Here is a 25,274-nt window from a genome sequence, read left to right as displayed (position 1 = left end):
TACACTAAAAATAGTGAATTTTACTGTATGTAAATTATACCTTAATAAAAACAATGAGAGAAAAGAATACCAGCCTGGGAATTAAGAGATTGGGACCTAGCTTCAGTTATGCCAATGACTAGCTGTGTAACCACAGACTATCCTCTAACCTTCTTTGGGTCTTGGTGCCCAAAACTGTAAAGTGAGATTGGAAACTTTCTCAAAGAGTCTATTGCTGTGTTCTACAAAGACTTTCTTCTTTAAGCAAGGTGGTGGACCAGATGGCCTGTTTCAATTCAGATGGCCTACTTCAGTTGCTGAAGTATCATTGTGAGGGTGACTGGACTAAAATACTCAATCTGTACACATGGTTCTGAAAAGCCTTCTTGGGTTAGAAAATAGTGTTTCTAATTTGTGTCGTGGAGCTTTGGAAAAGTCCATCTGGTCATGTAATTCTCAACTAAAATTTTATACATATATTTGGACAATGTGGAAACAGCCCTTTGGGAAACACTAATGTTTAATGAGCTATAACTGGCCTTGGTAAACAATCATACTCTTCTTTTTTTCATTTTGTAGGCACTAATTAAAAAAGGCCTTTGAAGATGGCAGCATTTACTATCTTCGTTTGCCTTACCCTCCAGTTGGAACACTGTTTTCTACTGCTTACATTTACCCAACCCTCAGAGTTACTATTACATTTTTACACTATCCACGCATTTGTAGCCAAGAAAGACACTGAAAATGACACCCGAGGAGTGGTGCCATACTATAGTGTCCCTGGGGTTGAGGGAATAGTATACAGCTCAAAAGGGAAGATACTAAGAATAAAACAATAATCTTGATGATGATAACAAAAAGTTTACATTTTTGACCCTGTGAAGCAAGGGTCCACAAACTTTGGACTAGAAATTGTGTTTGTAAATAAAGTTTTATTGGTACACTACTATGCCAGTTCATTTAAGATTGTCTGTGGTTGTTCTCCCATGATGCGGTGGTTACAACAGACACTCTATGGCCTACAAAGACTAAAATACTTACTATCTAGCTTTTTACAGAATAAGTCCACCAACCCACTTTCACAGAGTATACCATGAACTATGCTATATAGTTTCCACATAAAATCTCGTGTAATCATCACATCATTGCTATGAAATAGGAATTGCTCATTTGGCAGATCAGAGGTGATGAAGTGTAATGGATAAAAGTTTGCTGTGAAGTCAGACAGACCTGTACTATGCTTTTTTACTAGTTGTCTGATATTGGGTCTGTTAATTAAATTCTCCATCCTCAGTTTCCCCATATGTAAATTGAGGCTAACAACAGTACTGATCATGGTAGGGTAAATGTCAGGAGTTGATGTGACAGCTAGTGCACTGCTTTGCATACAGTAAACACATTATACTCATCAGCTATATGAGAAATAGCTTTCAGTATCCCTGGGTGTTTTTCTTCCTAGAAATATCCAGTATTAAAGAGGTAAGGATGCCCCGCATATGCTCGATTATGGAGTAATTTGACAGACGCCAAAATAATTTGCACCACTTCTGTGTGTTCCACAAGGCACCTTTTTCCCCTGTCTCTCATGAGCTAAGCAGAAGGAAAGTATAATAATGACGTTTCCAGCTCTGTACTGCATTTCCCAAAAGACAGCTGGAGGTACCCTGACATGGCTGAATTTCCTGCAGGAATGTGCAAGCAAGTAAGACCACCAGATGGACATCCTGGCCACTCCACAGACAGGACACAGAAGACCAAAAGGCTGAATGAAGGAAGAACTACCTCAAAGGCACAGAAGGGAACAACAGTAAAGCAGGGCTAAACACTGATGATGTTGCTTGTAAATGTCAGGTAGTTACAGGGCCACTGTGAATAAAGGCAGGGAAATCAGAGGCCAGCATTTTAGCTGAAGGATGGTTCTGGCTTTAGATAATGAGCTGTTTCAGGAATTTTTCTCATGATTCATTGACAGTGCCTATAAACTGATGTATTTACTATGAATCCACCATATACATTTTTTCAAACACCTTATAGTTTTTGTCTTTGGTCGGTATCCAGAAGGAGGAGAGCAAGAAAAAGGAGGGCAGAGACTTCACCTTCCCCATGTTCAGATAACCCATAGGGGCTGGCTAGAGCTCTCCTAGTCCATTTGTGACTATCTTGGCCGTATTACTGTCATTGGGCTCCTGGCAACTGAGTGACAATGACTGGTGTAGAATGAAAAGTTTAAGACAAGTTTTAAAACATCAATTAAAAGTTGGAAAATTAGCCTTAATTATCTATTAGCTTATCTCTTCTAGAAACGCAGTAGAATGAGCTTTCAGATGGGTGTATCTAATTTGGAGGTCTGATTACAAACTGAGGTAACTGATTTGATGTGTGTATAATTTCTACAACCAAAAGAATGTTGTTTCCTTGAGAGGCGATTTCAGAGTTCATTTGTTTCATTTTGGAGTTGATTTCCAAGTTTGTGGTAGGTTCTTCTGAATGCCTCTAGTGGGGATAAATAAGACTTCATCCTTTGAGGATGGGGTTCCTCTTTGGAAATGGCAGCCTGATATTTAGCTTTAGATCTTGTAAATAAAGTGGGTAATCAAGCATGGAGAAACATGGTGGGTCCAAGATAAAGATTGGAAAAAACGAATCACTCAATTAAAAAATGAGTAAAGGATCTGAGTAGATGTTTACCCACAGACGATACAAAATGGTCAATAAGCACTTGAAAAGGTGTTAAACATCATTAGCCATCAGGGAAATGAAAATCAAAATCACAGCAACATACCACTTTACACATATTAGAATGGTTATAATAAAAAAGACAGACAATAACAAGTGTTGGCAAGGATGTGGAGAAATTGAGACCCTCATACACTGCTTGTGGGAATATAAAATGGTACAGCTGCCGTGGAAAACTGTCTGGCAGCTCCTGTAACTTACACTGGGAGTTGCCATATGACTCAGTAATTCCATGCCCAGGTATATAACCAAGAGAAATGAAAACAGGTCCACAGAAAAACGTACATTCAAAATAGCATTATTAATAAAAACCAAGATTCAGAAACAATACAAATGTCCAACTGATGAATGGATAAGTAAAATGTGGTACATTCATATGATGAAATACAATTTGGCAATAAAAAGAAATGAAATACTGACACATGCTTACAACATGAGTAAACCTTAGAACCAATATTCTAAGTGAAACTAGCCAATTGCAAAATACCACATATTGAATGATTCCATTCATAGGAAATGTCTAGAATAGGCGAATAGACAGAAAGTAGATTAGTGGTTTCTAAGGGCTGGTAGTTGTGGGGGGCCTTGGGAGGAAATGGGGAATGACTGTTAAAGGGTACTGGGTTTCTTTCTGGGGGTGATGAAAATGTTTTAAAATTAATTGTGGTGACGGTTGCACAACTCTGTGACAATAGTAAAAATCACTGAATTTACACTTTGAGGAAACTGTATATTCTGTGAATTACTGCTCAATAAACGATATTATAAAAATAAAGCTTTCATATAAATTAATGAGGTTGATTTAATTTTGTGGCTTCTATTACTGATAGCTAACTATGTCCTGTACTTACTGTCACACTGCACTGAGTGATGTATATATTTGAGCTCGTTTAACTCTTACAGCATCCCTATGAGGTGAGTAGATTTGCTGATCTCACTTTTCAGAGTACAGGAAACTGGAACACAGACAAATTAAGTAACTTCCCTGAAATAACACAGCAGTAAGTGCTGGGGCTGAGATTTAAAATTCAGGCCTGATGCTAAAATTCATTCTTTCTCCTTATTTCTTTTAAAACATTTTACTCTTTTAAATAGTTAACACACACATATTTCAAGACACAAAGTGACTTAAAAAGCATATGTCCTCTATCCATCTTCTTCTCAGTCCCATAGGTAGAGTTTGTATTAGCTTCTTGTGCATCAGCATTTTCTTATGTAAACAAAGCACATGCAGATATACATTACTATTTCTCCCTCTCTCATTCGCAAATGCAGTATACTCTCTACCCTGTTCTGTACCTTGTTTTTTCCACTTCACCTGGCACCTCAGAGATCCTTCCATATTACTATTCTTCATTCTTGCATTTATAACTTCCAAGTATACTCCAGTGACTGGATGTACCATAACTCATTTAGCTGGTCTCCTAACGATGGACACTTAGGTTTTTCCTAAACTTTTGTGATTCAGTTAAAGCTCTGAAATTGCCTCCAAAAGTGTAAGAAGGAAACACATAAGAAATAAAATCATTTGTGAAATAAGTCCCTTTCCTCAAAAACTGGCTACTTTGAAGGCAACAACCCTCATTTAAATGTACTAGTTGGAAAATATTTCTTAAAAACAAATAAAATTTAATTGAATTACACCAGAGTCACAGTCCTATGTGAGCTGGGAAAGAAAATGTATCTCTAGAGACCGGAGAGGTGAGTTACACTCTTTAAGGGGAAAGCTCATGGATTTCTGAAAACTAAGTAACATTCTAAGACACTTGTTTTTAACTTATTTAGCATATTATTTCCACTGATTAATATTTTCCAAGATGAGGAATCAAATATTCAATACCGAATCACATATCACCCCCTGGTACATTTCCATATGATATGTATGTTAAGCCATTCAGTTCACTTGGGTGGAATGGAGTTACAATTCTTATAATAGCAAACCTAGACCCAAAATCTTTTAAGACTACTCCAGCTGTCTTCAGAACTTCTATTATCAGGCACAACAACGACTTGTCAATTTTTGTTTCACTTTTTTAAAAAAGAAACCAACACTTCAATAAGGCAATAGATTTTCAAAAGCTGTCTGACATGAAATGAGTTTGAACATTAACATGGAAAGGACAAGCAATAAAAAAAGGTAGTATGAGTGCAGACAAAATATCCAAGAGCTAGAGAATGTGATCTCTTCTAAAGGGAATGGAATGAAAGAGTTCTAAAGGCACGGCTTTTCAAAGCTAAAGAAAATGACAACAACTGAATTGAAAAGGCTGAACTTAGCATTATCTTCCCAAAACACAAACATATACTTAGCTTAATAGAGTTGAGTACTATCTCAGGAAAAATCTTATATATTATGAATCTAGGGCAATGAAAGCTGTAGAAAATGATTTTGCAAAGCAAACACACTGCGGGCTGACAGTAGCAGAGGGGAAAAAAAAAGTCCAAAGTGCATGGGATGAGTTCAGGTCTCATTCTATGTATCACCACGGGAGGAAAACAAAAGAACTGAGGAAACCCCAGACGTTAAATAGAACAGGTCAGAACGACGCTTGTGACTGAAGCTTAAAAAATGTGAATGCATTTTCTGATTATAACCGTAATATGGATTTATAGTAGAAGATTTGGAACATTTTAAAAAATATAAAGAAAACAGTTAAAATCACCCACAATCTCACCACCCAAAGAGAACCATTATCAAAATACTGGCAAAACCATTTTCATCCCCTTTTCGGTGTGCATATAAAAATATGTTCTTTGTACAAAATTGGGCTCATATTATAAATAACATTTTATACATGGCCTTTCCCCCCTACTTGCTATTACTTCTTGAGTACTTTCCCATGTTGTCATATATTCCTTGAAGATATAATTCCAATGACTATATTAGATTGTATCTTCTGAATTCAAACAGAATTATCTGATTCTCTCCATATTGCTGAACATCTAAGCTGTTTCTCATTTTTCAGTTTTATAAATAGCACCGCAATGGACATTCTTGTGATAAACCTTTAAATCTCTGTTTACTTATTAAAAGAACTTAAAAGTATATCAGTACGTCAGATTCACATTGGAGTCACTCAGTGTATCTGTATCTGTAAATTTACCATTGGAAGTCTCTGGAGATCAATGCAAACAATGTCTATCAAATAAACAATATATTTTCATATCACTCGAAGTCTATATTTATCCTTCTAGAACAGTCATCTTTCAGGCAGTACATTACTTCCTCCAGGCAAACAGACTATTAATTGGTTAATCTAAATGCAATAACATGAAATTTGGCTGATCCAGATTTCTCCAATATCAGTATGCATGCAATTAACAGTAGTCTGCAGATGGAAAAATAACCAAGGCTCTCAAAAATATATATTTTATCATCCTTTCATTTAAAATGGTGGACAATGGGCATTAAAATAAAACAAATAAAGGGTTATAGTTAATGGAGGTTGACAGCAACCAAATCTTACCTAGACACATAACCTATAGTGTAACTTAAGGCTTTCTTCAAGATCCAGCTTTATTCTGTCACTTCCAGTTACAGGGCTTTTAAGTGATTTCAACATATTGAAATTATTAATGATTCTTGTTTAGAACTATATGGTTATAATAAATACTGCAGTTTTAAATTCCCTATAGTCTGTTTAAAAAACTATTCTATTTTTAAGATGATAAATAGGGTTCTCAAAATTTCTAGAGTGTGTGTGTAAACATATATATATATATATATACACACGCACACACACACACACAGACAGACACATACCTCTAAAATGTTTTTCTCTCAGTGAAAAGTGAAGTAAAGCAAAACACAACTAAAAAATCCCACTTATACCATGGCCATATGAACTATGGAATCACTCAAATTCCAAGGCCCCCTCAAAACCGGTAGTCAGACTAAAATAGCTGGGGCTGCACTGTACAGTTGTGAAGGCTGCACACTGTACAACTCTAGGTGGTGCCATCGTATACTGATGTATGTAACTGGTACTCTGGGGGTTGTACAGTGCACAGCCTATATAGCTGAATGTGATGACCTTGAAATTAGCTCAGATAATTGTTTGCTTATCCATTACTTATCTGTACATCCTTCCCCCTAGTGAGCTAAGAAAAAGAGAAGTTTTAGGAGGGAAGTGGCCTTTAAATCTGTATACTTTTTTTTTAATGAAAGAAAATTCTGCAAAAAACCCAAAACAAAACAAGCCAGTTTTTCCCTAGCTCCCTTCTGTCACGACGGTAAGGGTTTCTTTCCTCCCATCTCCCCTTCCATCCACCCACTAGGCAGCAGCAGGATACCTTGTGTGAGTAACTGCAGGTTTCTGACTTCTTCTCGCACCTTCAGCTGGAGCACCTGTTGCAAGATGTGCTGCCGGAGGCTCTCCTGGGCAATCCCCATTCGCTCAAGCTTTTTGTCTGTAAGTCTCAGCAGGGCTCGCCCTGCAGGGTTTCAAGAAATAAGAGGAAAAGCAAATGAACAATGGCTGGAAAAGGATTTCCATCTTCCTCTGGGCTGATCCTGCCATAACAGAAGTTTCCATCTAAACACAGACACTTTAGAATAGAGGGTCCTCCATTATGCCTGCTGACTGGAATGGATAGGCAGGATGGAAAAAATCCACAACTTTCAAAAAAGAACTTCAATTTTTATCTAATATTGGCAATCCCCAACTGACTCAGACATTGAGTTAAGTAAATCAGCAACATTTTAACCTGGGTATTTGGGTCACAGATTGCATGTTTCCATAGAAACAATGCTCTCTGTTGGGTGATGGGTTCTGAGGCTCGCCCATAAGAGCCCATGTCACTGATAAGCCAGCTGAAGACTTAGATGCTCTAACTGTGGTTACAGATAAACTCCGGCACCGTTTAACCACATTACAATAATGTTTCTGTGAAACATGCATTTGAAGGTCCAGTTTTAATTGGCAGGCACCCACCTCCCCTGCTACACCCGTGGTGCTAGGCTGGAGTTCCATCTTTGGCTGGTGGGAGCTACGCCTTAACCCAATCACTGGCCTAAGGCAAAAGTTCCAGCAGGGCTGAGCGTGGGCAAAAACAAGGAGCCTGGCAGCCTGGCATAGTTTCCTTTCAACCTCTTTCTTTTCCTGGGTGGTGGTGCGGTCTGCATGCTTCCCTTGCTACTGTGGTGTCCATCAAATTCCTGAATTCTCTCTACTCTGTGTTTGACCTGCACAATAAATAAAGAGAATAGCATGGCCCTGTACTCTCCCTCCAACACCCCCAGTCACCAGACCTGCAGGTCTTTTTTCATTCTAATTGATGACGAAAAGACAGAGTCCACCAGTGATCAATGATAAGTCTTAGGGTGTACTATGATATATGCTTCAGGAACTGAATTCTCTACCTCCTCAAAAAATAAACTCAACAGCCAGAAGGTGAGGTTAATGGGCATTTTAATCGAGGAACAGGGAAGCCTGTGTGGCCTCTGAGTAGAGACAGGTGAACAGGGAGAACCAGTTAAGAGCAACCCACGCTGTGCATACTTCTCTTTTACCTCCCTTTAAGCTTTGCTAAATGCATCAGTCAGGATAAGTTAGGGTCCATGCTGCAGTAACAAGCAACCCCAAAATATCAGTGGCTACAACAAAATTTATTTCCTGCTTGTTCTACATGTCAACTGCAAGTCCATCCATTTTGAACATTGTTGATCACTGTACCAGAGGGAAAAGAGAGGTGCTGGAAGGTGTCCTAGTATCAATGAAATGCTCAGCCTGGAGTCATTTATAAATTTTTGGCCAGAACTAATCACATGAACTTTCCCACCCGCCAAGGGTCTACACATGAACTCTGCTTCCATCACGTGCCAGGAGGGTGGTAGGGGGGAAGAGATATATTTGATGGGCAGCACTGATGAGAACCACACCAATATCGATTTGGCTCTGGACTGGTGCCTGGCAAGGAAGTGAGTGCAGGGAGTTGTGGAGGTGGGTGGTAGTCTGAAGCTTCAGTAAAATTTGCATGTGGAAGAGGAAAAAGAGGTGGGAGAAGGGGAACCTGAGGTAGCTTGGCAACAGTGGGCAGATCATGATGGCCATGAGAAAGGAAGCATAGGACACACACAGACTCAGGTAGTTCTGACCGTCTTCTGCGATAGGCAGAATGATGCTCTTTCTGCCAAAGACGTTCATCCTCATCTCAGGAACCTGTGAGTTTGTTACCTTATATGACAAAAGGGACACTGCTAATGTGATTTTGTTAAGGATCTTGAGATGGGCAAGTACTGGCATTACTCAGGTGGGTCCAATCTAATCACATGGGTCCTTATAAGTTAAAGAGCAACCCAGGAGAGCCAAAGAGGGGAGAGATGTGTCAATGGAAGCAGACACTGGAGAGATGCAACCACAAACCAAGGAAGGCAGGCTTCTACAAGGTGGAAAAGACAAGGAAATGGATTCTCTCCCACACCCTTCAGAAGGAATGCAGCTCTACCTTGATTTTTACCCCATAGGACCCACTTTGGACTTCTGATCCCTACAACTGTAAGATAATAAATTTGTGTTGTGTTAAGCCAGGAAGTTTGTGGTAATTTGTTACAGCAGCAATTGGCCTTGCAACTGGAACTTAACATGTTTTTAAGAAGTCAACTGAGGGACTTCCCTGGTGATCCAGTGGTTAAGAATCCACCTTCCAATGCGGGGGATGTGGGTTCAATCCCTGGTCGGGGAGCTAAGATGCCATATGCCGTGGGGCAACTAAGCTTGTGTGCTGCAACTACTGAGCTCATGCGCCACAACTAGAGAGAAGCCCACGCACAGCAATGAATGATGCCCCATCCGCAACAAAGATCCTGTGTGCTGCAACCAAGACCTGATGCAGCAAAATAAACAAATAAATTTAAAAATCAATCAATCAATCAATCAATCAATCAATCTATAGTCAACTGATGGCTTCAGATTTCCTTTGCTAACCCTTTCCTAATTTCTGGGCACTGGCATACTCAAAGGTGCAGAGCTAAGGAGTGGTGAGTCTGAGTCCCAGGCTTTCGGGACAGCCCTGCCTTCAAGTGTTCTGCTGTCAGACCTTGATCCTGAAGTGATGTTCAGAAAACACTGAATGGGACTTGGGTATCATTTACGTGGATAATTGGTCTCCAAATAGCAGATATTTAGCTCTTTATATAGGCCCTCAACTCAACAACAAACACTGCAAAAACCCATGAAATTCAGATTATCTAATTCTCTTCCTCCTCCCCTTTCTGGTCCTCACTATTTGGACTGTGGTTTTACAGACTGGGACATTCAGCAGCCAGAGTTGCTGAGGTGTTGGTAAGGTACTTGGGCGCTTTGGTCCCGAGAGGCTAGCTGGTCCATCATTAGTGCTCAGAGGGAGGGTTTTATTCCAGTGTGCGTGGTTCAGTTTCTTTGCAGACAAGGAAACAAAGATGTCCCCTTCCCCCAAGAACCTCCAGCTTCAACTGTTCCATCAATGCATCTGACTGATCAAAATGTGGATACATAAGCCCTATCAGAATTTTATCTCCTACTTGGGTTAATACCATCAGCTCTGAATGTACAAGTAACAAAACTCTACCAGTTAATAAAAGTTTGTGCATTTCCCACTGTGTGGTACAAACAATTGTACCTATCAACATTTCACCTCTTATAGGCTTGACTGTTCAAGTTGTTTCAGCCCTGAGACTAAAGATGTTCTTGCTGTTATTTTCATTATTTCCATTGATAGAAAGGAAAATTGAGAAAAGTTAAAGAATACTGAAAACATGAGAGCTTTTCCTAATTCTTACTACACCTTTAGGTGTGCTTTATCTTTAGCAGTAAGAAAATAGAAGTCTTAGGAGAAAGATTAAGGGAAATTATACAAGAGAGTGTCCTGATAAAACAACTTCTAGAAAAGATCGTCATCTGTACACCGAGGAATTTATGAACAAAATCTGATTTGCTGCCTTTCTTGGATGGTTTCTACAGACCCATTTAAGTCTGTGGTTCTGAAAACGCTTCACAAACATTAGATCATTTACAGGAGGAAACGTCCTAGCAATCTCCTGACCCACCACCCCCTGCTGACCACAAAATAAAGAGTGTCCAAACAAGTGTGGGTCAGGGAGGTGATAAGCAGTCAATCATCAATTGCATCTTTTTTTTTTCAATTTATATTGTAACTTTTTGTTGCTTATCATAAAAATCCAATTGTTAATTCAACAAACACTTTTTAAGCACTATGTCTTGTCACTTTGTTATTCATGCTGGGGATAATGAGGAACAAGACAGGGTCCCTCCTGGAGCTTTCAGACTGATAAGGAAGGCAGTTAACGATCAGTGTTTACAGGTATGTGATGGGTCAATCCTAAGAAAGAGCACATATGGGAGCCCAGAAGTGGGTGAGCTAAGCTAGTCTGGGTATCAAGGAGCTGTCAGGGAGTAAAGGATATTTAACCTGGGACTTAGGGAGTAAGTAGGAGTTAGACCAAGACTATAGGATAAAGCCAAGATTTTTTTTAAAGAGTCCAGTAACCATGTAGATGGAGGAGGCTGCTATGGTAGGCAGAAAATAGAGGAGTGCTATTACGGCTTTCACATTCACATGTGTTAACCCTCCTCCTCATCACAATAATAATAGCAAACATTGGTCAGGCCGTTACTAAGTGTTAAACACTGTTCTAAGAGCTTTACATGGATTACCTCATTTTCAACAATTCTGTGAAGACACTTTTATTATCTATAATTGATTAATAGCTACTAAACATAGCTAAAGGTCACATACCTACTAAGCTGCAGATCTGGGAGACAAATATACGTAGAAGCCATGCTCTTTAACCACCTCTCTAAACTGCTGCCCAGGAATCCTTCCCAGAGCCTGACATGCTCCCCAACCAGGCTTCTGCCGGTTCTCGTGTAGGGAGCATGAGGGCCAGAAAACGTCACTGTCTCTGAGGACTTAAAGGCAAGCAGTGCAAACACGGGCATAACTTCATGATGCACAAGGCTGTAATGGCCACCACCCTCCGGTCTTCCCACAGTGAAGAGTGACAGGAGACTGAGGGGTCTTTGAGAGGAGCTGTGAAACAGATTCACCCTTCCTTCATCACACGAGGTCTAGGTCTGTACCAGGGACTGAACACATTTCACGATGAAGAACCAGGAGGAGAAAGGTAACTTCCCTGCCAGTGGGACAAGTACAGATTCTTCCAGAGCCCACAGGAGGGGCACCTAACTTAGCTGAGGTCCTTGAATTAAAAAAACACAAGTAGGAGGGGGAAGGGCTCTGGAGGCACAGGAAACAGCTTCGGCAGAGACGGAAATGACAACCAAATGGTCCACTTTAGGGAACTCTTAGAAGCTTGACATGGCTGGGCGTGGAGCACATCATACGAGTCTCACATGCCATTTTGGGATGCCTACCTTATAGGGTAGCCAGGTTTAGTCTTTTTTTCCTTTTTCTGCCCAACCTGAAGCAGCACATCTGAGACACAAGATGATGTTCACCGTCATAAAACACTCATTTGTAGATTATGAATGCCTCGGTTTTTGCCTACACTGCATCCCTGCCTATTTCTGGTAAAAGGAGCTATGTTTTGCCTTTGGCAGGGAGGGCTGCTCCTCCTCAACTGGTGGGGCTTTTACTACAGGACTTTTCATTTCTAAAGGACTACATAATTTTCTTATTATGTTTACCCTTTATTTTCTGATTCCCTCCCACTCCTCCCATCATGTAAGGATGTTTCCAACCACCTAGCTAGAGCCTGACTCAAGGGAGGTACTGAACAAATTTCTTAATGCTGGGTGTGTGACCCAGACAGGGCAAATAAAATTTAGTAGAATTGCTATGGTTTCTAAGAGGGAAGTTCTCTTTCTTTCTTACTTAGATCATGTCCCAAGGGGCAATATAAGCTTAGACTGCCTGTCAGTGGCTGTCTCTGCCACCATATGGAGAGAATTTGCTAGAGAATTAAGCCAACAGAGAAAGCAGAGCTGAGAAAGAGAAACGGGGGCGGTGAGAGGAGGGAGGTGCAGGGGGGAGGGAGAGAGGGAGGTAAATAAGATAACATTATTTGATTTCCTAAAAACAGCCTTGCCTGAAGTCAGACACCCCTGGGTTTCTCATTTATATAAGTCAATATTGAGGGGGAGGGGGAAGGGTGGGGTGGGGAATGAGTTGAGCTCATTTGTACTACGTGTACTCAAGAGAATCTTGACTTAAGAGCCAAAGCTTATCTGTAATTGTCAGTTGAGCTGCTGTCCTGTCCTGCTTATCATCATTTCAAGAAAGCCCATCAGGGTGTAGGCAAGTAAGAATAATGAGAACCCACGGTAGCTTACTTTCAAAAAGTTAATCATTGGCAAATTTTGGTATTTTAATTATTATACAATGTGGAATACACCTTAAGTCTAACTGCATACTTCTGTATGTTTTGATGCACCTGGGCCACCTCCTTATCCAATTACACCTGAGGTTACAAACTCAAATGTTGTCAGGATAACATAACTGCGTGAAGAGGACCAATCTAAGGGACAACTGGGACTTGGTGGATGACAGTGGATGGGATATTTTGTTGTTGTTGTTTTTCTAAAATGTGCGATTCCAACCCATTTTTGCTATGCTAGAATACAGGTTGAGTGTTGCTACGGCTCCTATTTTTAAGTTAAGAATGAAAAATCCAGAAGTTTCATGAAACCTCCTAATTTAAAATTTGCCCTTTCCCCCCATATTATGAGAGCTAAACAAAGCATGTACATGGGTCATATTTGACTCACAAGTTGCCACTTTCAACATCTGACTTTTAACCTTTCCTCCCCCACGTCCCTCCCACTTGCAATGGAAAGGGATTCAGGCAACCTTGCCTTCAGGGTTTCAACTAACTTTTGGTATGGACTTCAGGTTCTGAGATTCCACCCTGTGCGGCCTGTTCTAGATTAACAGCAAACAAGACCAAGGGTGGTTGATGACTAGTCTGAACAGGCCTTCCGTTTTTTATAACCTAATGTGCAGAGCAAACCTATCTTCTTAGGTAACCCCCAACCCAGTGCCTGATTTCCTAAGGGTGACTGCAAATCACCAGCACCAGAGTGAACAGGACTCTGAGGTCAGCCAACCCATTGCTTCATTTCCTGGAGAGAATGTGCACAAAACCTTCCAAGACCAATAAGTCTCCTCTCACTTCTACCTGAGAAGGCAGCCCACTGCCAAGCCTGGTCACTTACTTGGCTACATTCAGAATGATTAGCAGTAAATTAAAGGCCCCTTCCCTGTGCTGAGGAAGAGAAGGGTTAATGGACATTTGCATTGTGATCACTGTAAGTAATTTACCATACTGATGGGAACTGTATATTGAATTTTTTAAACCAGTCTTGGGTAAAAAGACTTCTAAAATTTTTTTAATTTATTTATTTTTTACTGAAGTATAGTTGATTTACAATGTTGTATTAATTTCTGCTGTTGAGCAAGGTGACTCAGTTATACAAATACATACATTCTTTTTTATATTCTTTTCCATTATGGTTTATCCAGGATAAAAAGACTGTTTTAGACAATCTAGGTTTTTGGTTGAATATATTCAGGTGCCAATGATGTTAATAGGAGGAAACTAAAATAATGGTAATTCTCACACGAAATATAAAGTCAGAAAGAAATTTTACAGTGCTTTTCAAACAGAGGGGAAATATGGCTGTGCGCTATTTTTCAGCTCTCCAAGAAGGAATACACAGCTTCCAGGCAGTAAATTAAAGGTTAAATCCGTGATGTTGTTGGTAGCACACAGTTACCAAATCCCCTCCAAAAATTAATTTAAGAAAACCTTAAAACATTTTGTTTGGGGATTCCGTTTTAGTCCCTGGGAAGACTCAGTAATTACTTCCCTTGTACCTCAGAGCAGATTTTCCAAGTGAAGAAGTATAGTATCAACATAGCGGAGACTATAGCTAAAGATTTATGATATCATAAACCACCTTCAAGGTCTTTTCTGGTTTTGATAGGTAAACCAGACCTCTTGGTACATTTGCTTTTTTTATTTGTCAGAACTTGTATGCATTGTCTTGGGGATTCTCTGTTAACTGAATGTCACTAGGTGAGCAGCCCACCATGCATCAGGCATCTTTTAAAATTAATTACCAGGAAGCACGTGAGATGGCTGCTGACAGCCTCCTCCTTCGCCTCGATATTCCACCCATGGCCATAACAGCCCAACATGTACAGTGCTCATCTGCTGAAGAGGCAGGCACTGGGCTTGCTAGCCTCTCCGCACGAATTCATCTGAGCCAGTGACCCAATGCCAGAGGGATGTTTAAAAAAGTTTCAAAGCTACTTCGACTTTCTCTTCCTGATACCTAGAGATTCGTTGTTTTTCTTAAGCTTTTCAATGTTGGACTTTATTAATACCAGGGATTTCTTTGGTAGAAAGATTAACAAGTGAGTACTAGCCCAGCTCCAGAAACATTCAGCAGAAGAGATGGAAACAGTGGCTCCTGTCTTTGGGGAGCTGAAGAGTTTCCTGCAGATGTAAGATCAGCAGGTATTAAACATCCTAAAAGCAATTATGTGATAAAACCTATAACAATGACCATGAGGACCATACGATCTATTAGGAAAGCTTTGGTGAAAAAGAAAGAGGTCTTGGGTTTGGAGTTGAAAGTCAGGGCTGGATTGACCACTTATTTGCTCCACAGTTACTGTTGGGATGATTCACCTTTCTAGGCTTCAGTGTTTTCACTTGTAAACTGGGGATGAAATGATACCCTCTCCCCGATGCTGTGCTGATTAAGTACTCAATGAAGGCAATAGAATAGAGAGTGTCATTGCCATTTTTAGGAAGTACACCTAAAGAAAGCTAAGGGTCCCACCCAAAATCCTATAGGGAGTGCTGTAGTTCACTCCAAAACTATGATGGAAGCACCTGAAAGGATGGCATCCTGATGATGACAGTGGGTGTCCTTTCTCAGGAGGTAGTGGTAAAAAGGAAAAGAAAATTTGATTTAGTACATCCCAAATTTCAAAAGTCATCAATATGACATGCAAGTAGAGTGGGTCTTACCTGCTTGACCTTGTCTATTTGGGCACTACTGACATTTGGGGTTGGGTTTTTGCAGCATCCCTGGCCTCTACCAACTAGATTCCAGTAGCACCTACTCCCAGCTGTGACAGTCAGAAATGTCTTCAGGGACTTCCCTGGCGGTCCAGTGGTTAAGATTCCACACTGCCACTGTAGGGGGCAAGGGTTCAGTCCCTGGTCAGGGAGCTAAGATCCCGCATGCCACGTGTGTGGCCAAAAAAAAAAAAAAAAAAAAAAAGTCTTCAGATTTTTGCCAAATGTCTGCTGGAGGGCAAATTCACCCTTGGTTGAGAACCACTGATGTAGGTGTTTGCTTTCAACTAACTGATTCTCAAAATGCTAATCCAAGAGGCGTTCATGGGACTCAGGTAGATAAGGAGGCAAACCAACACAAAACATACTTTTGAGAAAAGCACCTACTATGTGTTAGGCCCGTTCCCATCCATTACTCCATTTAATCCACAAATCACTCTGGGAAGCATTCTTTTCTCCATTTTAAGGATGAGGAAACACATTCATGGAGATAAAGTTCCAAAGCATACAAGACAAACAAGGATCCCAATTCAGTTCTACAAGTAAAAATTTCCATGCATCTGATCTTGAAATGCCTCAAAGCCCATAACCACAACACTTCCAATGAGGTTTAACTGAAGGGTCCTCATGAATATAAGAGTAATGGAAGTGCAATAAGGTTCCCCTGTTTGATGTGACAAAATTTTGAGGAAACCAAGACCATAAAAATTGACACTGTCTGGCATTGCTTCAATGCTGAAGAGACAATAAAGGATGCACATCTACATAATGTTCCCTTTTGTCCTCCAAGAGGGAGTGAAAATAAGCTCACCGACAGGAATAAGACGCAGACGTAGAGAATGGACTTGAGGACACAGGGAGGGGGAAGGGTAAGCTGGGATGAAGTGAGAGAGTGGCATGGACATATATATACTACCAAATGTAAAATAGATAGCTAGTGGGAAGCGGCTGCATAGCACAGGGAGATCAGCTCGGTGCTTTGTGACCACCTAGAGGGGTGGGATAGGGAGAGTGGGAGGGAGACGCAAGAGGGAAGAGATATGGGGATATATGTATATGTATAGCTGATTCACGTTGTTATAGAGCAGAACCTCACACACCATTGTAAAGCAATTATATGCCAATAAAGATATTAAAAAAAAATAAGCTCACCGAACTTAAAGTCCAAAATTTGATGTCAACAGGTTACACCACTAAAAGTTATGCTGGAATAAGGTAAGCAGCACGATCAGATTCTCTTCAGTGTTCCCTTTATTCGTGTCTCCCTACATGTTCTGCCTTCTCATGTCTTCCCTCTCCACTTCTTGTCTGATGGGCCTCAAGGGTTGGCTCAGATCTTACTTTCTCCCTGGCTTCCCTCGGAACCTACAGGTAAAGTATAAGGTGCTGTTACAGGTGTCTCTTCCCCTACTTAAAGGTCTTTAAAGCGAGGGTGTATCTTTTCACTTTTCTGTTGCCAACATTCAGAATACTGCTTAATAACCTAGTGAAATAGGATTGGGACAGTGTCAAAATGAACTTTGTCAAGGGAAACTCGAGTTAGAGGGTGTGGTAGACTCTGAAGGGAACAGTCCCATGTTGCAACTGCAGGTACACGTGATGCCACGTCTGTAGTGCCAGTACCTTGACCTCGCAAAAAGACTTTCAGGGTTAAAACAGCCCCCTGGTAGCCCAGGTGAGTGATGGTGCTAAGGGCTGTGGAACTAGAGACATGCATGGATGACAGCTTTCTTCTCTCTCTTCTCTCATCCCAGGGATTACGATGCTGGAGCAGGAGGAAGGTGGGAAGAACAGAATGAAAGGGGAAGGGAGAGAGCTCTTGCTGTGATGAATCAGATCACCCCTGAAGACTGGCAGCACAGGGGAAGGGGGAACTGGATGACCCTGACAGCACGGACCAATGGCTTTATGACGGTCAAGGGCACACCTGTGGAGTCAGATGCTTGGGCGCAAAACACATCTCCACCAATTACAGGTCATGCTACCTTACACAAGTTACTTAACCTGATGTAAGTCTTCATTTACTCACCTTACTAATGAGCATGATAACACTACCTCTGTCCTAGGCATATTTATGAAGATTAAATGAGATGATACATAGAAAGCACAGTGCCTGGCCCATAAGCTTTCAACAGAAGTTATCAATGGATGACGATGATGATGACCAGTCCTAAGACTGAGGATTTGCTACAGGTGAGTTTCTGATGAGCCATGGGTCCCTCTGTTCCCACAGGTGAAATATACTATACATCCGCCTTACACAGTACAGCCAGTTTGTAATTATACCAATACCTACATTGTACACTGCTTCCCTCACTGTTACTCTCAGCCACTGCTTAAGGGCTCAGGTCACTTAGCTGTCCTTACTTCCTTTTTTAAAATAATTCCATTATTATAGGATGTATATCTCATATGTTTAATCTCTAATTGAGCTCTCTCTAAAGAACTGTAAGGTGCGATAAGACATTTCAAGAATTATTTGGAAGGAAAACAAAGCAATACCCACTTGGGTTTTCTCCAGTAACCACACACTAGGGTCAGTATTTTGGGACCAGAATGTCACATACAAGCGTTCTCTAACCTCAAAAAGTTTCATATCATTGTTGTAGGAAACACTTTGTTTACTGTGGGTACAAATAAAGACACACTATAGCCAATAATAGACTCTTTCTATAATCAATCATAAGTGATAATAAAAATGGACCCAGAGGAAGCTAAGAAAAAAGAGGAAGTTGAAGGAAAAGTGAGATTCTTTGGTACAACTTTCTCTTCTGACTTAGATTTGGCTATAAAATACTTCAGTTCAACATTAGTTAATTCATTCTTCTAGCAATAATATAATCACAACTTAGTTTAATTTTGTTTGTTTGTTTGATTTTGGGAAAGCAACCTGAACTTGGAGTAGAAAGCTTGGGCTAGTGCTATGAGCTGGAGCAGCTTACTTAAGGCCACTGAGTCACAGTTTCCTCATCTGTAAAATGAGAATACGGATTTTCAACGCTTTGAGCTTTCTATGTGAAAGTAAAATTAGGCAGTAAATTTGAAAGTGCCTAGCATAGTACCTGACTCAATACATTTCTTTCAAATTAGAGATTTCATAAAGGTGTGCCTTGTTTCTAGCATTACACTTACTATATTATAATATAATCATGAATTTGTTCACATGACTCTCTTCCCTTCCAAATTCTAGGCTCTTTATAAAGAGAATGTGGATTTCATTTAACTGAGTAGCTCCAGTGCTCGGCACGTGGTAGATATTTGTTCAAGTTTTACTGAATGAATGGCCCTGTGAGAAAGGGAGAAGAGATGGTATCATCCCCATTATGAAAGTAAAAAAACAGCCCAGAAAAGTGAAAGGACCTGCCCAAAGTCACATGCCTAGTAATTACCAGAGCAGAGACTAGAACCAAGACACCTGATTCAAATTCACACTGTGTCTAGAAAGGCTATCCCTGCTTTGGTTCAGCCTTCATTTAATAAACAATGATCTTGGGGCTTCCCTGGTGGCACAGTGGTTAAGAATCCACCTGTCAATGCAGGGGACACAGGTTCGAGCCCTGGTCTGGGAAGATCCTACATGCTGCGGAGCAACTAAGCCCGTGCACCACAACTATTGAGCCTGTGCTCTAGAGACCATGAGCCACAACACCTGAAGCCCGCGAGCCACAACTACTAAAGCGCACGTGCCTAGAGCCCATGCTCCACAGCAGTGAGAAGCCTGTGCACCTCAATGAAGAGTAGCCCCCGCTCGCTGCAACTAGAGAAAGCTCACGCACAGCCACGAAGACCCAACACAACCAAAAAAAAAAAGCCAACAAAACAAACAAACAAAACAATGATCTTCTAATGCAGCCATTAGGCGAGGTGCTGGGTATAGCAGTGAATACAATCCATATGGTCTCTGTACTCACAGAGCTGTAGTTTAGTGAGGGAAGTACACTACTATCTGAAGGATGAGGAAGACTGGTGAAGAGTAAAGTAAAAGAGGGTGGAGGCAGAAGAAAAAAAATGCCAATGCTCTATGTAGACTACTACTTTCAGTGAAGGCAAGAAGGCCAGCAAGGTGGGGTAGGGTTGTGGGACGGGTGGAGGCCAATGGCTTGAGATGAGGATAGAAGAGGTCAGTGGCTTGAGATGAGGATAGAAGAGGTCAGTGGCTTGAGATGAGGATAGAAGAGGCCAATGGCTTGAGATGAGGATAGAAGAGGTCAATGGCTTGAGATGAGGAAAGAAGAGGCTAATGGCTTGAGACGAGGATAGAAGAGGTCAACGGCTTGAGACGAGGATAGAAGAGGTCAACGGCTTGAGACGAGGACAGAAGAGGCCAATGGCTTGAGACGAGGACAGAAGAGGCCAATGGCTTGAGACGAGGACAGAAGAGGCCAATGGCTTGAGACGAGGACAGAAGAGGTCAATGGCTTGAGACGAGGACAGAAGGGGTCAATGGCTTGAGACGAGGACAGAAGAGGCCAATGGCTTGAGACGAGGACAGAAGAGGTCAATGACTTGAGACGAGGACAGAAGAGGCCAAAGGCTTGAGACGAGGACAGAAGATGTCAATGGCTTGAGACGAGGACAGAAGAGGCCAATGGCTTGAGACGAGGAAAGAAGAGGCCAATGGCTTGAGACGAGGATAGAAGAGGTCAATGGCTTGAGACGAGGAAAGAAGAGGCTAATGGCTTGAGACGAGGATAGAAGAGGTCAACGGCTTGAGACGAGGACAGAAGAGGCCAACGGCTTGAGACGAGGACAGAAGAGGCCAACGGCTTGAGACGAGGACAGAAGAGGCCAACGGCTTGAGACGAGGACAGAAGAGGCCAACGGCTTGAGACGAGGACAGAAGAGGCCAAAGGCTTGAGACGAGGACAGAAGAGGCCAAAGGCTTGAGACGAGGACAGAAGAGGCCAAAGGCTTGAGACGAGGACAGAAGAGGCCAATGGCTTGAGACGAGGACAGAAGAGGCCAATGGCTTGAGACGAGGACAGAAGAGGCCAATGGCTTGAGACGAGGACAGAAGAGGCCAATGGCTTGAGACGAGGACAGAAGAGGCCAAAGGCTTGAGACGACGACAGAAGAGGTCAATGGCTTGAGACGACGACAGAAGAGGCCAATGGCTTGAGACGACGACAGAAGAGGCCAATGGCTTGAGACGAGGACAGAAGAGGCCAATGGCTTGAGACGAGGATAGAAGAGGTCAATGGCTTGAGACGAGGATAGAAGGGCAGGCAAGTGTAAGATCATTCTTGGTCTTGGAGGCAAGATCAAGGATCCCATTACTTACTCCAACTGTGATGCGAAGTCAAAATACAGTTTTAAGCAGGGCAGTGACAGGATACAATTTATATTTAAAAACTCTCTCTGGCTATAAAAAATGTCCCAGTTGAGGGTCTAGGTGACATCTGGAAGGAGGGAAACTAGCTGGGAAACTGGAGCTGTTGTTGAGCCCATAGATGATGGTGGCTTCTACTAGAAGGTGGTGATCAAGATGTGAAGAGAGGACATATTTTGAATGTAGAACGAAAGGGTTTGGTGGTAGATTAGGTATTGAGTCAAGAAAGAAATGGAGAGCAAGAATCATCCCTGTGTTTCTTACTTGGTCAATAAAATAAAAGAAAGGGCCACTGCTGACATGGAGAACACTGAGTGAACAAGTCAGAAGGAAAAGCTCAATACTTCTGGTCAGGGCATGGAATAAATCTGAACTGCCCATGCCTATGAGATATTCAACAGAAATGCAAAATGGGCGTGGAGTACCAGCTGGGAGCTGCAAAGAGAAGTCGGGTCTGGAGTTTACCTTGGGAGCCACCATCACAGAGTTGACATATAAACCCACTGTCCAAGAGAAAGGGGAATGGACCGAGGAGAGGCCCTAAGGCTGATCCTTTGAGGACCTCTCGCACTGAGTGGGTAGATCAGTGAGACAGGCCAACAGGGAGACACTGCTAATGAATGGCTGGAGACAGGGAAAAAGTCAGGGAGGATGAGGTGTCAGAGGGAGCGTGGTTCAAGAAAGAGAAGAGACCATTTGCGCTGAACGCTGAGCAGTCCAGCCAGGAGTAGTCACTAGAGCATACCTTGCCGTGGAAGGCCCTTGAGGCACAGAATCCCTAGTGTACAGAGTACGTGAAGGGTAGAGTCTAACACGTCAGGTCATTCAATCACTGAGCTTTTCTCCTAGGTGAGGTATCTTTTGTTTTACTCAACAAAGGTAAAGGAGTTACATGGAAATGGATTCATAAACCTTTGACATCATCATTATCATCAATAATAAAAACATCAATAATTTATTGGACAATTATGATGGTCTGGGGATAAATGTGAATAATTTCTCATTCTTTAATTTATTCTTTGGGACAGTCCTATGGATAGGTTTAACTGTTATCCCTATTTTAAAAATGAGGAAAATGCGGCTTGAGAATGTTAGTGATACAATCACATAGATGGTAAGAGACAGCAGAAGTTTGAATTATTATTTTTCCAACTCCATAGTTCATCGCTTCTGCCCCTTTTGCTGCCTGGCTTGTCTCTGCATGTGAATAGAAGCTTTGGAAAGGGAAGAGAATCTCTTTTTAAAAATAGTTTAATTTCTAGACCTCACTAGAGTGCCCGCTGCATAGCAGGCCAACGATAAGTGATTGATGGAAGGGTGGGAGAGAAGGAAAAAATAGAGGGAGAAAGACAAAAGTAGAGACCCGATAACTTAGGCCAAATCAATTTCTGACAATAATTGGTTCTACTGAATGGGAGACTCTGTGCCATGTCACTTAGATCCCCCGTAAGACCTAAAGAACTCCCCACTGCTGGGAGTGAGAGTTGCCTGCTGACTGCTCTCAGCTGTCGGCCCTTCTGGGCAATGCCTTGGGCTGAAAAGAGCCACTTTGCCTGAGGTCACGACCCTCTTCCTGAAAGCAGCCAGGATCCACTGACTGGTGGGGTGGGTGGGAGGAAGGAGGTGTAAAAGTCCAGCTCCCAGCTAGCCCAGCCCCCCGTGAACTCCAAAGGTCAACCCCAGCTCCAGAACTGGGGCCGGTTGAGATCCTGTCAGGACTGAATCACAGCCTGAATTCTGCATCTTTCACTTTCCCAGCAGGTGGTGAATAGGAGGACACCACCCAACAAACTCCTAACATCCAGATCTCCTTCTCTGAGCCTGCTTTCTGGGGAACCCAAACTCTGACAGGGATTTACTGGGGAAAGGGGTGCCCGATCGAGTCTCTGACATGAACATGACATGTTGCCTGTGATGATTTTAAAACAGTCCAGGTGGATTCACTGCCCCATCCAGTACGCCTCTAGGTCACCCACCTCCATAGTAAGTAAGTAAGTAAGTGTGTGTGCAGGGAATGAAAATGAATAGTGGTCTCTGCAATACATAATTACTAAGATAAATCTGCTGCTAAAAATTGTATGTGTACATCATCTATTGATTTTATACGTGTGTCTCATTTTCCATAAAACACTGTGAGCACTATGTAATAATAGCGCACTCTGTATTTGAGCACTATGTAAATCATAAATACATATGTATATATGCAGATACACATATATTTTCATACACACATAAATATCTATATGCTTGACATGAATTATCGCATCAGATTCTTATATACAAACACAATTACTTCTCTGATTTTTTCAGATGAGAAAATTAAGCCCAGAGAGGTTAAAGATCCTGACAAAAACCTCCCAGCAAGAAGAATTGATGCTTTGGGTCAAATCTGGCACTCCCAGACTTCAAGCCCTGTACCACACTGAATATTAATTTGGCACTATTGTAAAAAGTTATTGTCAAAGTTATTGTAAAAAGCTGTGACTTAACAAGAGAATAGGAACAAATACAGACTCATGGATCCTTCATTTTACAAATTTAGATTTTGTATACTGGGTCTCCTTAAATCAGGAGACACCTGGATTGGATACACAAGTAAGTCAAATTCACAAACAACAAAGTCACAGGGAAATGTAGCACTGTCCTTTACCCCTTACGGAAGCTACATCTTCTCAGTAACTCAAATGAGCTTGCTACGATCGAAATGTTTTCCTTTGTATGCAGAGTAATGGAGCATAGCAGAATACATGCCTTCAGCTACAAAAATCTGTATATCAACACACACACTCCATCATGTTGTGACTGTGAGAACATACAGCCTCACAAGCCAGGAGACAGTCTCTGTCAAAGGAAGAGCTGAATACTGATCAGTCCATAAAAACAGAACTGAGATTGAAAAAACATCTTATAACTGATAAACGCATTGTTATCATAACATCAACAGCTTGGAGTCAACAAAAGCTATATTGGTTAAATTAAGTCTTCTACATAAAGATGTCAAATGTTACAACTTCACTATTACAGTAAAGAATAGCTTCAAAATGTGCCTAAACTGAAGAATAAGATGATACCAGCCTTAGAAATGACTTTATAGAATTGTCGATTCTAAAATCATAAATCTCTACTCAAGCATCAAATTTCTATTGGTTTGGGCTGCATCTTCCAGTGCCATGTCATCCCAATCCTAGCCATCTGAACCATTTTCATATCTTGCTTCTAACATAAGGAACACAAGTGTTTGTAGTGACTATTCCTAGATTTCTCCCTTAATCATAGAGTGCTATGAAATCTGGACACAGTTGAAATTTGAATCTATAACAGTTCTTTCAGATTTTCTTTGACAGTAAAGCAGTAGTCTTCCAGGCTTCTTTTTGCCTCGAGTCCTGTATATTTTCTGGATTGGATTATTACAGCTCTAGGCTCTCTTTAAAATACTGAGACGTTAAAAGTTCACGAGGACACAGAAGTTAGCCCCGATGAGAATTCACCTTTTAAATGAGCTAAGTCATAAGACTCATTGCTGGGAACACACACACACACACACACACACACACACACACACACACACTTTTGAGGACATTGGGATTGCTCAAATATCCACTAAATGTGCCTCTACATTTAACCTTGACATTTTATTTTCAGAATGTCTTTTCATCACTTAGAAATGTAGCCACATGATTTTTCAATCCAACTTGTAAGATGAAAGTAAGCCTTTCTTGAGCATGATTTACATTTCTTGTATTTGTTCCTTATAAATTATATTTAAGCCGAATATTCTGATTTATGAAGCTTCATTTCCTTGTCTTTCCATAAGAAAAAAGGCACATGTGTCCAAGATTAGAGTCTAAACAATCCACTGCCTTTAGTTATGAAAAACCTATGTAACATAGGGAAGTTTGAGGAGGAGAAGAAAATCATATGCCTACCAAAAGAAATAATTCAGTATTGCTAAATCAGTGTTGAAATTAGAAATGGAAGAGGCTTGTCAAATCAAAGCTTGCATTTGACACCCAGATTTAGCATGCCAGAGATGTTGGGTCACCAGAGGTGTCTCCAATCTTTTGATAAAGTGGAGAAACTGAAAAAGAACATTTAAGGAGCAAGGCCCTTAATCAAAGGCAAGTCCTCATAGATCAGAATATCAGACAGAAATATGTAAGACACAGGAGAGGCAAATGC

At 41.3% G+C, this 25,274-nt stretch overlaps 1 protein-coding gene and 1 long non-coding RNA gene across 3 annotated transcripts in view; one reads left to right on the top strand and one right to left on the bottom strand.

Annotated features, from left to right (window-relative positions):
- Window positions 1-6,940: 6,940 nt before the first annotated feature.
- Window positions 6,941-25,274, bottom strand: part of SAMD12 (sterile alpha motif domain containing 12) — a gene marked incomplete at its 3' end in the record, with an annotated part of 252,591 nt that continues 234,257 nt past the window's right edge. Inside the window, exon 4 of the mRNA XM_082601196.1 lies at window positions 6,941-7,149. Coding sequence (XP_082457322.1) covers window positions 6,941-7,149 — 209 coding nt within the window. The remainder of the gene's footprint in view (window positions 7,150-25,274) is intronic.
- On the top strand, window positions 13,869-23,828 carry LOC309792166. Of its 2 annotated transcripts, XR_014291614.1 has the most exons (4): window positions 13,869-13,982; window positions 16,951-16,981; window positions 17,521-17,959; window positions 23,406-23,828. It is a non-coding gene; the product is annotated as an uncharacterized lncRNA (long non-coding RNA). The 2 variants fall into 2 exon arrangements; XR_014291613.1 differs by lacking the exon at window positions 16,951-16,981.

This window comes from Mesoplodon mirus (assembly GCF_964341445.2).
Source record: "Mesoplodon mirus genome assembly, chromosome: 16".
NCBI classification, from domain to species: Eukaryota; Metazoa; Chordata; class Mammalia; order Artiodactyla; family Ziphiidae; genus Mesoplodon; species Mesoplodon mirus.
Note: the sequence above shows the minus strand (reverse complement) of the source record. Positions and strands in the feature narration are given on the sequence as shown.